At 23.3% G+C, this 13,509-nt stretch overlaps 3 protein-coding genes across 3 annotated transcripts; all 3 read left to right on the forward strand.

The window, feature by feature from the left end:
• Positions 1-1,261: 1,261 nt before the first annotated feature.
• Positions 1,262-2,245, forward strand: PVVCY_0901790 (conserved Plasmodium protein, unknown function; the record flags this gene model as incomplete). Its single annotated transcript, XM_008626520.1, has 1 exon — positions 1,262-2,245. The coding sequence occupies one exon, from the start codon at positions 1,262-1,264 to the stop codon at positions 2,243-2,245; it is 984 nt and encodes a 327-aa protein (XP_008624742.1).
• A 2,166-nt stretch (positions 2,246-4,411) lies between these two features.
• Positions 4,412-8,464, forward strand: PVVCY_0901800 (conserved Plasmodium protein, unknown function; the record flags this gene model as incomplete). The annotated part of the gene is made up of 1 exon (XM_008626521.1): positions 4,412-8,464. The coding sequence occupies one exon, from the start codon at positions 4,412-4,414 to the stop codon at positions 8,462-8,464; it is 4,053 nt and encodes a 1,350-aa protein (XP_008624743.1).
• Positions 8,465-9,613: 1,149 nt separating this feature from the next.
• Positions 9,614-13,097, forward strand: PVVCY_0901810 (conserved Plasmodium protein, unknown function; the record flags this gene model as incomplete). Its single annotated transcript, XM_037634329.1, has 6 exons — positions 9,614-11,690; positions 11,812-11,948; positions 12,096-12,156; positions 12,325-12,425; positions 12,526-12,579; positions 12,924-13,097. The coding sequence occupies 6 exons, from the start codon at positions 9,614-9,616 to the stop codon at positions 13,095-13,097; spliced, it is 2,604 nt and encodes an 867-aa protein (XP_037490438.1).
• Between the last annotated feature and the right edge of the window lie 412 nt (positions 13,098-13,509).

Below are 13,509 nucleotides of genomic sequence, written 5' to 3' on the forward strand. Positions count from 1 at the left end.
ATCAAAAAGACAATTACCCAAAATGATAACTTTGGTGCAGACAAATGTTTTTGTTTTGTTTTTCTTTGATCACTCTAAATTATGTTGTTAATTCTGCAAAAATGATGTCATTTCAACTTATATGCATTTTTTTTTTAAAATTATTATATAGCATTAAGGGAAAATATGCAACATAGTCATATATTTATTTGTATGTGTATTCCGTATATATGCAACTGACAAAATATAAGAACTAATCTATTTACATAATTTTTTTATAAATTAAAAAAAATAAAATTATTTTTATTATTTAACAGTGTTATTTTGCGCAATTCTAAAAATACTGGAAACAGTTTCAAGCCAAATGCAGAAAAAAATTGTTATATTTTTTTTACTTTGTTTTTAATATATTATTAATTTGACAGAACGAGGAGAAATAAATATTAAATATGAAAAATATTTATTTTACTTTTTTTATTTAATAATAAATAAAAGTGTAAAATGATAAAAATGTAAAATAAAAAAAAGAATAAAAGGAAAATGATAAAAATGTAAAATAATATAACAGAATAAAAATAAAACATTTTTAAGGCATCTTCTCATGATATTTTTTTTCTTCTTTTTATCATTTGCCAAAACGTTTTACTTTAATTTTCTGTTCATCTGTAAGTTTATTATTTTTCTTTGTGTTTTACTATTTTTTTTATTTTTGTGTGTTTGTTATAAATTTTCTTAGATTAATTTTTAAATGTGTAATTTTAAGATCGAAGTATAAAAAAAAAAAAAAAAAAAAAACGAAGAAAAAAGCTAAAAGTAATTAACATTTTGTTAAATACTACGATATTATTTGTATTGGGAAATATACAAATTAAATGCTCGTAAATTTAACATATAATAAAAATAAAAAGAAAATAATTTTTATATCTTTTTCTCCATTTCATTTTCATCAATATTGTGTATACCCTCATAATTAGCTTTTAGGGTGGCAGAAAAAAATAATTCAAATTTTCCTTATTTAATTTTGTTTATATATGCTTACCCCCTATAAAAATACACATGTACATATATTTATACACACATATTTCAAAAAATATTAAATATGAATTTTTTTTTGTTTTGCTAAACCCTTTTTAATTTTTTAATATAAATGCTATACTTCATTATACTGTCTCCGGCTATATAGTAAGGGTTCACCACTTTAAGAACAGACTAACTTGCAAAAAAGGAACATCAAAATAGGTGTATTGTCACTTTTGTTACACACCCCTGGCTCTTAACAAACATGAACGCCAACCTTGAAATGAATAACAGCCTCGAAATTAACAGCATTAACAATGATATAAATAAAAATTATTTTTTTTCAAACTTTCAAAATGAAACAAATAATTGTGGTGGATGGGATGGTGTAATATATGTTAATGAAAAACAGTATGATCGAATATTAAAAAGAAGAATGAATAAAATAAAACAAGAAATGGAAAAAAATAAAAAAATTAGTGCCTATATTAATATTCAAAAAAAAGTTACATTTCCAAATAATGCAATCATTACTAATACTCGAAATAGTGGGTCTATTGAAAATATAAACAAAGTCAACCAAATTAACAATATAAATCATTCTAACACTGCAGGAAAAATAGTAAACACAAATGGGCATAATAATATGAATAGATTTGTAAATAACAATGAGCAATATAACAATGGTAGTAGTCCCTTATATCAATTTGATGGAAATAATGATGACTCAAAATATAACTCAACACAATATAATAAAAATAATGGCAATAATAATTATGCACAAATCTATGAAAATGTAAAATATGGTTCTTATATGAAAAATTCAAAAAATAGTGAAAAAAAAAATAGTGGTAATGGATATAATGACACAGATAATGGATATTTAAACAATTATAATGGAATGTATAATTCTAATGTAAATTCAAATGGAAATTCGTCTGATGATTATAAAAAATATATGAATGCATACGATATCAACAATGGGAATAATGTAAATAATATCGAACTAGCCAATAACCAACTTGTTAATAACTATAATGAAACATATCATGAAATAAATAACATAAACAAATATAATAATGTGTCAAATATGGGTACATTAAATAATATAGAAAATACTAATAAATTAGATAAACTGATAATTATGACAAACAACCAAAATATTATGCATACAGATAACATAAATCATTTTAATAATTTTTCTGTCCCTATGAATAGAAATTATCAATATACATCCTATGATGAATGAATTATTTTTCATTCCGGCAACCAGTTACGATAATAATTGTAACAAAGTAATAATTGCAGCAAAGTAATAATTGCAAGTCTTTTACCTAATTCCTTTACGAGTTTGTATATATATTACAAGCAATTTTCTATGCTTACGCATTCCCTCTTTTTCTCTTTATCATACCGTAGTTTAATTTTATTATATAAAAGGGGAAAACCATAGTAAATAATCGTTTGCCAATATTCAAATCCATTTTTATATGCTTCCTCTTTTTTTTTTCATATTCCTAATTATATGATTAGGAAAATTTCTTTGTTATTATAATCCGCACTATATTAATAAACAGAGATAAACCAATGGTATATCATTTATATTGGTATACATAAAATGGTGTCAAAAAAAAAAGTGTATGATTTTTCAAATGTTTATATATGAAGAAGCTAAACAGGGAATATATGATAAGAAGAAAATGCAAGTGCTTCTAAGCACAAAGATATACATGTACATATAGAGTGAAGGAAGAGATATAAATTTAATTTTTATTCGAATTTAATAAGATAGATTAAAATTTGAAACATAACTAAAGGCTTTAAAAATAATTTGTAAATTTGTTGCCTTTTTTTCTTATGTGTTATTTTCTTTCTGTCTTTTATTTTGTTGTTTTTTTTTTTTTTACAATTAGCATTTTAAAACATTATTTAAATTGTCACTATATTTAAAATATTTTCAAATTTTTTATTTTTTTAAAGTAGCAATTATATGCTTTATAAGAAATTCACATAAATATATGCATATGGCTATTTAAAACGTTCTCTATCAATTTGACTATTTTTTTTGTAATTTTTATTTATACTAATTTTATTTCCTTCTTTTTCGATGGGATAAACTATATTCTTTATGTTTACTAACATAGAGAATTCCCAAGTTCGATATAATAATAACAAACCTAAGTATGTGAAAAACATTTGTTTGAATCTTTATTTTGACAATATATCAAAGATACCTAAGTAATGGAAATATAATCATTTATTATGGCTAACAAAAAATATTTATAATAATAGATAAAAACATTTTTAGGATTTAAAAAAATCGTGTAATTTTATTACTATCGTTATTCTTTTTTATTTGTTTATTATTACTATTTTTTGCGCACATTTTTTTAGCATATCTCTATAAGCATATTCCCATATATGGCATATATACTCTATCCCAGCATTGTAACGAGGATTAAAAAAAAAAAAATTTTTTTAATGGTCCTCCTAAGGGTCTGCAAATTATATTCATAAATTATACTCTACAAATAAATTGGAATTGTAAACATCCATTAATTTATTTATTTGTTTATTCATTTATTCATCTTTATCGGCATGTTAAGTAAAATCCAAATTTTTTTCGAAAATTATGGATATAATACATTTAGTATATAAAAAAAAATATTACTATATATAATATACATTTTTTCAAAATGTTTTTGTTTCTTCAAAAACATTGATTTAAAATATATGCATACTGAATCAATAACTTTGTAATTTATTTTGGCTCCCCTGGCCATACATCATTACATGTTAGTACATTCAAATATGTTATGTTCTTTAGTATTGCATATACATCCGTTTACCTATTTATATATCTTCAAACATTATTCATGTACTACACAGTTTGTTCCTTTTCACTATACAACTAAATCACAATTTAGAAAGTTCAACAGAAACTTTTAATGATAAGTTGAAAATGGTGGAATCATTTTATATAACATAAAAAAGGATATAGTATAAAATATTTACTTATTAAAAAAAAAAAAAAAAAAAAGAAAAACATATCACAATTGGCAGATTCATAAGAATATAGCCATTTCTCGAATGGAAAGAAAAAAGTCCAAACAAAATACGAGGCTATACAAATTATAATACACAGATTGGGTTACCAATTTGAAACTTTTTCACATCCTAAATAGTTTACCTACAACGAAGTATTACTTACACAGTTAGTGATAAAAAGTAAAGAAGTAAAAAGTAAAGAAGTAAAAAGTAAAAAAGTAAAAAAGTAAGAAGTAAAAAGTAAAGAAGTAAAAAAGTAAAGAAGTAAAAAAGTAAGAAGTAAAAAGTAAAGAAGTAAAAAAGTAAGAAGTAAAAAGTAAAGAAGTAAAAAAGTAAGAAGTAAAAAGTACAAAGTAAAAGGTAAAAAATGAGTAAAGGCATTTTTAGCTATGAAAACATTTTTAAAAGCCCAGACATAAATAAAATCCAAGAAAAAATAGAAAAATCTCAAAATGAAGCAGATAATAAAGAGACAGAAAATGTGGTAAATGCGGAAAATTTGGAAAATTTAGAAAACGATCCAAAACCTACAAACAATATTAATAACGAAGTGTCTGAAGAAAATGAAAATAAAATACAAATGAATGATAATTCAAAACAAAAAATAAAAAAAGATATATTTACCCTTTTTAATGATAAAAATGATATAAATAATAAAGAAGACGATCCATTTAACTTTTACAATTCCAATGATGATACAAATATTAATCAGTATTCTCCGACCTATAATGTGGATCCACCAAAGGAGGAAGCAGCTAATGAAAAAGATGCTACCTTTACGAAGGAACATAAAGATGCAGCATTTTTTACTGAAAATAATGATGCCCCAATTTTTACTGAAAATAATGATGCCCCAATTTTTACTGAAAATAACGACGGTGAACCTGCTAAAAGTTGTCAACCTCCTTTTAGTGAAAACGAGCCAAATTTAGTAAGCCCTCCAAACGATGCAGCAAAAGATACTGACCAAGTAGATACTAAAGAAGAAGCGGCTCAAGATGCATCTACTATTAAAAATGTAGTGTGCCCTGAAAATAATTTAGATAACTTACAATTAGATGTGAAAAAACAAAATGAGGAGCAAGAAGAAGGAAATGGGGTTGACAAATTCATGTGTTTCTGCTTCGGAAGGAGTGGGACATTTTTTTATACAAAAGGGAATTCCATAGTATATGCCCTACTCATAAGTGTAATAGATAAGGGAATAGAAAAGGATAAGAAGCAAGAGGGGGTTGCAAAAAAATGTGATGGATCCGAAATTAATGCATATGTATACGCATTGAAGTCCTTTCCAGGTCCATTTTCTCGAAGGAATATCAAAATCGATGAAAAAATAAAGAAAACTTTAAACGGATTTATAGAGATAAATAAAGAAAAATATAAAGATAATATTTTTGAAAGTACACAAAAAAATAGTATATACAATCATCTGTTAAATATAATTGAAAATGATGATTTGCTAGCATTTAATTTGAAACAATTAGATGTAAATACAAATTATGAATTTAATAAAAATGAAAAAAAAAAAAAAGAACAAAATAGTATTGTAATGAAGTTTTTACAAAATTATCAAAATAATTCGAATAATAAAAATAATACAAAAGTGGAATATTCTGAATGGGAAGAAGATGATGATTCTTCTGATTGTTCAGAAACAAAATCAAATGAAAAAAATAGTAAAGAGATGAGTGAATTTAAAATATCAAGTAGAGACTACACTTATAAAACTAAAGAAAAAAATAAATTAGAAAATGGCAGTAACTCTATAGGTGTAGCAAACGATTTTAACAATCTGTCCAAAGATAATGAAGAGAGTTTTTTTCAAAAGATTTATGGACATGATTTAAAATATGGATTAATAGACAATAAAAAATATTACTTCTCTGATTTAATAAATAAAAAATTTATTTATGATTTATATAGATTACAAAATAATGAACGGATAACAACAGAAGATATATATTTAGAATATTTTAATTTATGTATATATAATAGTAAGAAAGCAACAAATTTATGTTTGAAAAAGGATTTATATAAATATTTTTTTTTGATTTTAAAAAAATATAATAAAAAAAAATATAATAAAATGTTAGATAAATATATAAAACATATAAGTATATCATTCAATAATGAATTAGATGTAAAAAGTTGTATGCAAAATATTTACAAAATATATAATTATAATATATATGATGATGTTTTAGTTGAATCATTTATTTTCTTTATTTGTATTTTAAATAAAAAATATATCTTTTTTAAAAATAAAAATATTATTACTAACCATTGGTATGTTTTTTACACATTAATACTTCACAATTTTATATTTCAGTTTTCAGAAAATGAAATAGATTATTCATATTATAAAGATGGAATTATAAATTTCTTTCATTATTTAATTGATTTATTAATATATAATAATAAACATATTGAATCACAATTTCTTTATTTAATTCTTTCGGGAAGTCCTTGTATTTATCAAATTAAAACTTCATCTATTCCAGAGCCTGAAGAAATTCAATCCAATAACTTATCTACAAATTCATATAAAGATGTTGTTGATGTTTCAAAGAATTACACTCACAATGTTCAAAATGAATCTACTTATGAATACAAAATAGAATCACCAATCCGACATCTACCAAAAATTTCATTTGATATATTTACTTTTCAAATATGTGATATTTATGAATACTTATACAGATATAATGAAGAAAGTTTTTTTTATGACAATTTAATTATTTATAAAATATATTATGCATCTATATTATTGGAATTTGGGTTACTAGAACAAGCCAAACAATACATAAATATTTTATATTATTACATAGATGTAATAAAAAGTAATAAAAAAAATGAAAACATTAATTATATATTATATTTATATGAAATATTAGTAAGTCAATTAAATTATATTTCACCACATAGATTACCTACTAACCAAAATCCACAAAATGAAGAATACCTAAATTTATATACAACACAAAATAGTTACGATATATATAATTATAAAACAGTTTCAATAAATAATAATATAAAAAGTTCTACACCATTAGAAAAAGAAGAATTTCCCATAAAGCAATATACCAGCACTACACATGTTGAACATGCTGAGAAAAATATCAATGACTATACTTCTAAAGATAAAAATTCTTTTCAAAACTCAAAAAATATACCCTATATTGTTGAAAACCAACCTAACCAATCGAAGAACATCCAAAATGGCCCTTTCCAAAATCATGAGCATTCGGGAACAAATAATGAAGTAACAAATTATTATGAAATAAATAATAAAGATGATATATATATGGAATCAGAAAAAGATATAGATAAACATAATATACAAAATTATAAAAATAATTACGATAATTATAATGTTAATTATTCATTAAAAAAACAAACAACTAATAATAAAAATTCTATAGATAGTTCATTAAATACAGATACCGGGTATTATAATTTACATACAAATGAGCCTGTAAAAAATTATATGGAATATCAAAATGTTGAAACAGTTCAAAGTCAAACCATAAATACCCAAGGTTATAATTATAATTATAACTACAATTATAGTTACAATACTAAATATGAGTATAGTGAAAATTACATGTTTAATCAGGCAAGTGGAAATCATAACATGTTTTCAAACACTAATGCAACAATGGGTACTCAAGAAAATGGAATAAATAACATGCCAAATCATTCATATAATATTCAAGGTAATGCATTACCACCTACTACTTATGGAGAATATAATAATATGATGCAATACAATTATTATCAAACTAATGCAAACAATAATATGCCACCTAACTATAATACAACCCAGATGCATGGGTTCTATAATTATAATAATACTTCCTCCACAAACCCACAAAATGCTAACAACTACTATGGCAATAATAATTATTATTATAACGAGGGTCAGCAAAAAATGCAAATAAATAATAACACCACACAAGTACATACAAATCAAAACGTAAATAAAATGAATGAACAAAATAAAAATAATTATACAACATCTAGTACATCAAATAATGTAACAAACAATGTAGCAAGCAATGTAGCAGATAATGATGATTCAAATCAGAATAATGTTGATTTAATAAATATGGGTAAAAGTTTTATATCTGGTTTTTTTTCAAATATTAAAGAAAAAATAAAAATAGTTGATACAATAAAAGAGGAAGAAGAGAAAGAAGAAGAAAATATATTTTATTATGATTATGAAAAAAAAAGATGGAGAGAAAAAGGTGTTACATCTGATGAAGAAAAAGAACGTGAAGAACAAAAAAAAAAAAAACAAATGGAAATGTCAAAAATTGCTCCTCCTCTTGCATCAGACACATATAATAATACAAACCCTAAAAAACCTTTAGACATGAAAGATGTGAGAAGTAGATATGTAGATTACTTTAATTAATCTATTCTTATTCATCATAAAATATAGAGGGTTTATAATACATACCATTGTGTATGCATATATATATACTTATTTATTTTTATATCAACACACTTTTATAATAAACCATTTTTATCATTTGTCCGAAGTATATTAAAACCTCTTATTGTGTGTCTCTACAAAGTTTGGAAAATTTATTATTTTTTTTAATTATCCATTTTAAACATACATATAATCATTTTTTTTTTTTTTTAATTTTCCTTTTAAAATAAAGTTGCATACTTGTTAGAAGTTACTTGATTTGAGCATTTGACAATTTTATTCGAAATTTTGTCCCTATACAATTTTAACTTCTTTTTTAATGTTTTTTTTTATTTGTTTTGTTTTTTTTTTTCAACTTATTTTCTTTATATTAATAGTAAACATTCAATGTATACATGTATTATGTATACATATAATATTATATTCCAATTTTCACAAGTAATAAAAAAAATGTTGAAAATAATATGACCATATATATAATAAATAGGGAAATAAATGAAATTTTCCAGTGGTTTTTTAAAAAAAAAAGTTATAAAAAATATATATATAACAATAAAATGTTTTGAAAAAAAATTGTTGGTTTATTATACAAGTAATTTTGGCATATACATTATTATTATATAATATGTTTATACATTTATTTAAATGTATGTATAGCCCTTAAAAAAAGAGTAGGCTAAATTTGATACCTACATATGTTTGTAGTATGCATGTATAATATATTGTTTTTTTTTATTTTTTTTTTCATAACCTTTGTTAACTCTTAAATATAAATTTTTATATAACAAAATTAGAATAAATAAAAAAAAAAGAAAATTTTTTTTAAAAACAATTATCACACTTAGGGGAAAATAAATAAATAATAAATAAAATCAGATATACTTTGCAGAATATATATTAAAGTATTAAAAATATAAGAAAACAAAAATTGTATAAATATCTATTAAGGTATTTTATTTTTATAATGAAACATTTGGAAATGTATTATAATAAGGGCTTTTTTAGAACTTTTTATAAAAGTTAAAATAATTAAAAAAAAAAAAAAAAACACACACAATTTATCTTTTGTTTTTATAATCCATAAAAGGAAAAAAATTGGAATAAAAGTAGAGGTAGCAGAACGGGACTATGGCGAAGAAAAAAAAACAAATACATTTGAATATAATAGATTTTCAAAAATACTATCAAAAAGATGACCTAATAATACAGCCAACACCAGCTGTTGAAAATACCATCGAAGAAAAAAAAAAAAAAATTTTTGATAAAAACGAATATGTTCAAAACATCGAATGGCGAACTACAGAAAGTACAGATAAAAAAATAAACAACAAAGTAAATGATGATAATAATAAATTTAAAAATAATCAAAATGATAAAAATAATTTAAAAAAAAGTGATAGTACCATAATATTAGGATCTAGGGGAAAAAACAAGCTCAATGAAATGAAAGACGAAGACGTCGATTTTGCCAACTTAAGAAATAAAAAGAAGGAAGATGACGTAGATTTTGCCAACTTAAGAAGTAAAAAAAAAGATGACGATGCCGATTTTGCTAATTTAAGAAATAAGAAGAAGGAAGAGGATGTCGACTTTGGCAACCTTAGAAATAAAAAAAAAGATGACGATGCTGACTTTGGCAACCTTAGAAATAAAAAAAAAGACGACGACGTAGATTTTGCCAACTTAAGAAACAAGAAGAAGGAAGACGATACCGACTTTGCTAACTTAAGAAGTAAGAAGAAGGAAGATGATGTAGATTTCGGAGTTTTACGAAATAAAAAGAAAGAGGAAGATGCAGATTTTGCCAATTTAAGAAATAAAAAAAAAGATGACGATGCTGATTTTGCTAATTTAAGAAATAAGAAGAAAGAGGAAGATGTCGACTTTGGCAATCTTAGAAATAAAAAAAAAGACGACGACGCAGATTTTGCTAACCTTAGAAATAAGAAGAAGGAAGAGGATGTCGATTTTGCCAACTTAAGAAATAAAAAGAAGGAAGATGACGTAGATTTTGCCAACTTAAGAAGTAAAAAAAAAGATGACGATGCTGATTTTGCTAATTTAAGAAATAAGAAGAAAGAGGAAGATGTCGACTTTGGCAATCTTAGAAATAAAAAAAAAGATGACGATGCGGATTTTGCTAACCTTAGAAATAAAAAAAAAGATGACGATGCGGATTTTGCTAACTTAAGAAGCAAAAAAAATGATACTGAAACAAAAACTGAAAAACCATATCACCTAAGAAAATTAGAAGAATTAAGAAAACAAAAGCAATTGAAAAGGCAAGAAACTGAGATCTCTCAAAATGAGAAGCTAGAAGAAAAGACCAAGGCAGACAAAAAGGAGGAAGAAAAAGAAGAAGTAAAAGAAGTTAAAAAAGAAGAAGTAAAAGAAGTTAAAAAAGAAAAAGTAAAAGAAGATAAAAAAGAAGAAGAAATAAAAGAAGATAAAAAAGAAGAAGTAAAAACGGATGACACTATAAAAAGTGCTGAAGAAGCAAAACCCAAAGAGGGCACAAAATTGAAAGAGGGTGATGTAAATCCAGCGGTTATAGCTGAGAAAAATGAAATCGATGGTAATAATGAAACAAAAGTGGAAGAAGGTGCAAAGAAAAAGTTTGTACCTAAAAGAGTAATTATGTATCAAGAAGAGCTGAAAAAAAAAGAAGAAGAAAGAATGAAAAAATTGGAAGAACAAAAAAAACAAAGAGAATTATCTAAACAACTTAAAAGTCAAGCAAGTGATGGATCGAATGTGTTCATACCTTCTGCTAAATTGTTACACTTAGAAAGTTTAAAAGAAGAAAAAAAAGAAACAAAAATAGAAATAAAGAGAGATTCTAAAAGTGTTATTACTCCTCCTATAAATAAAAAAGATACAACCATCTTAAACAAACAGAAAAGCACTGAAAAAAATGTAAAAAATATATTTTTAGAAATAGCTGAAAAAACGGAAAATGCTAAAATTGTAGAAAAAATGGATATAGAAGAAATTGCAAAAAAAAAGAGAGAAGAATTATATAAAAAACAATTAGAAAAAATTACTAAAATAAATGAAGAAAATACTAAATATAATAATATATATAAGCATGATATAGACAATATTAAATCGTTTTATAATCAAATTAAAGATAAAATTATACAAAATCATTTATTTACTGAAGATGATGCTGCTAACATATGTGCTTCCCTGAAAACGGATGAATGTAAATATTATATACATATATGAAGTTTTCATTTTTGTTCCTATTAAAATTATTTTACTACTAAATGATAACCTATTGTAAATCTTTAAAAACATATATTTTTTAAACTTATCATTTTTAGGTAACTATTTGGAGAGTCATGTTCCTTTTTATGTGACTATATCTGTTTTCATTTTAAGCCTCCCACAAAAATTGGAAGATGATATGTATATAAAAAGAGCTAGTCACTTGAAAAATTTACTTTTTTATCTAAAACAAGTAATAAATGCATAAATATACATAAAGATATCCTTTACCCAAAAAAATGCACACATATTTTTGGCTATTTTTTTTTTTATCATATTATTTAATTTTTTTTTTATTCCATGTTCATAATTTTTATCTTTCTTTTATTATTTACTACAGAATAGCAAAATTGAAAATCAAGAAGATTATATATTAAATGATATCATCAAATTGTGTGATGGTAAGAGAAGAAAATATATGCATATATATACACATACATTTCTGTGTGTGCGTATGGAAATATCTTTTCCGTATACCAAGCTAGCTATTTGTTTGGTTATGTAGCTATTTCACATTTTTTTTTTTTATTTCATTATTTTTTTTTTTTAATTTCGCTACTTTTTTTTAGAATTAAAATACCCACACTTATCAGAGGAAACAACATTATTGGAAGCAGTTTTTGATTGCTTACTATTTTGTGGAATAATTTCAAAGGATGCATTTATAAAAGTAAAAAAAAAAACAGCCAAATTGCGTTATATCTACAAAATTAATGATGTTGTAAATGCATACAATATGGGCACTTATAATATTCTCTTTTTTTTTTTAGTGGTTTACGGATGACAATTTAGACTCCGAATTAAAAAGCAGAGCCATGTTACAGGTAAAAAATATATATGTAGATATATGCTTAATATATGTGAAAAAAATAATAAGAATTGCTTCCTCTAAATTAGTATTTTACTTTAAAAAAAAGTAAAATGTATTTAAGGGAAGATAAAATAATAATAAATAAAAAATTGGCATATAAATATAGATTTTTATCAGTAAAAAATTAAACATTATTAAATGATTAAAAAGAAAGGCATATGCTGACAAAATAAATATACATAAATAATACATTGAATATGTGTATGCACATATATATTATTCTTAACCTATTTATTATATACTTATGTAATACCTATACACATTCTCCATTTTATTATTATTGTTCCATTTTCACAGCTAATATACTGGAATAACTGGCTAAAAGATGAAGTAAACGATGTAGAAGATGTAGAAGATGTAGAAGAAGAACCAGAAGAACAGATCGAAGAAAAAGTTGTTGAAGAAGATGATATTGAAAAAAATGTACCCAAGAACTTTATTTTTAGAAAAATTAAAAAGAAATTTCTCTAAGTTTTAAAATATATATATGTTATGTGTATGTATTATTTTTTTCAAATTATTTCCCCAATTTCGATAATTTTGTTCCCACTTTTTTTTTTAACTTTTTAAAAAACTTTAATTAGTCATTTTGAAATTAATTATTTTTATAATAAATTGTATATTATATATAATTTTTTTTTCTAAACCCCTAACTTACAAACCTTGAAAAATATACTTGATAATATATTATTATATATTTGTAGCATGCAATTATTTATTATATATATATATATATAACATTAACCCTATATTATTCAAAAAACATGCAGTGGTTGATGTTTTTTTCATTTTATATGTATATATAGAGAAAAATTGTTTAAGCACCCATTAAAAAATATAAGGGTATATTAATACCCCATATTATTGATATTCCAGTCAAATA

This window comes from Plasmodium vinckei (genome assembly GCF_900681995.1).
Source record: "Plasmodium vinckei vinckei genome assembly, chromosome: PVVCY_09".
In the NCBI taxonomy this organism is placed as follows: domain Eukaryota; phylum Apicomplexa; class Aconoidasida; order Haemosporida; family Plasmodiidae; genus Plasmodium; species Plasmodium vinckei.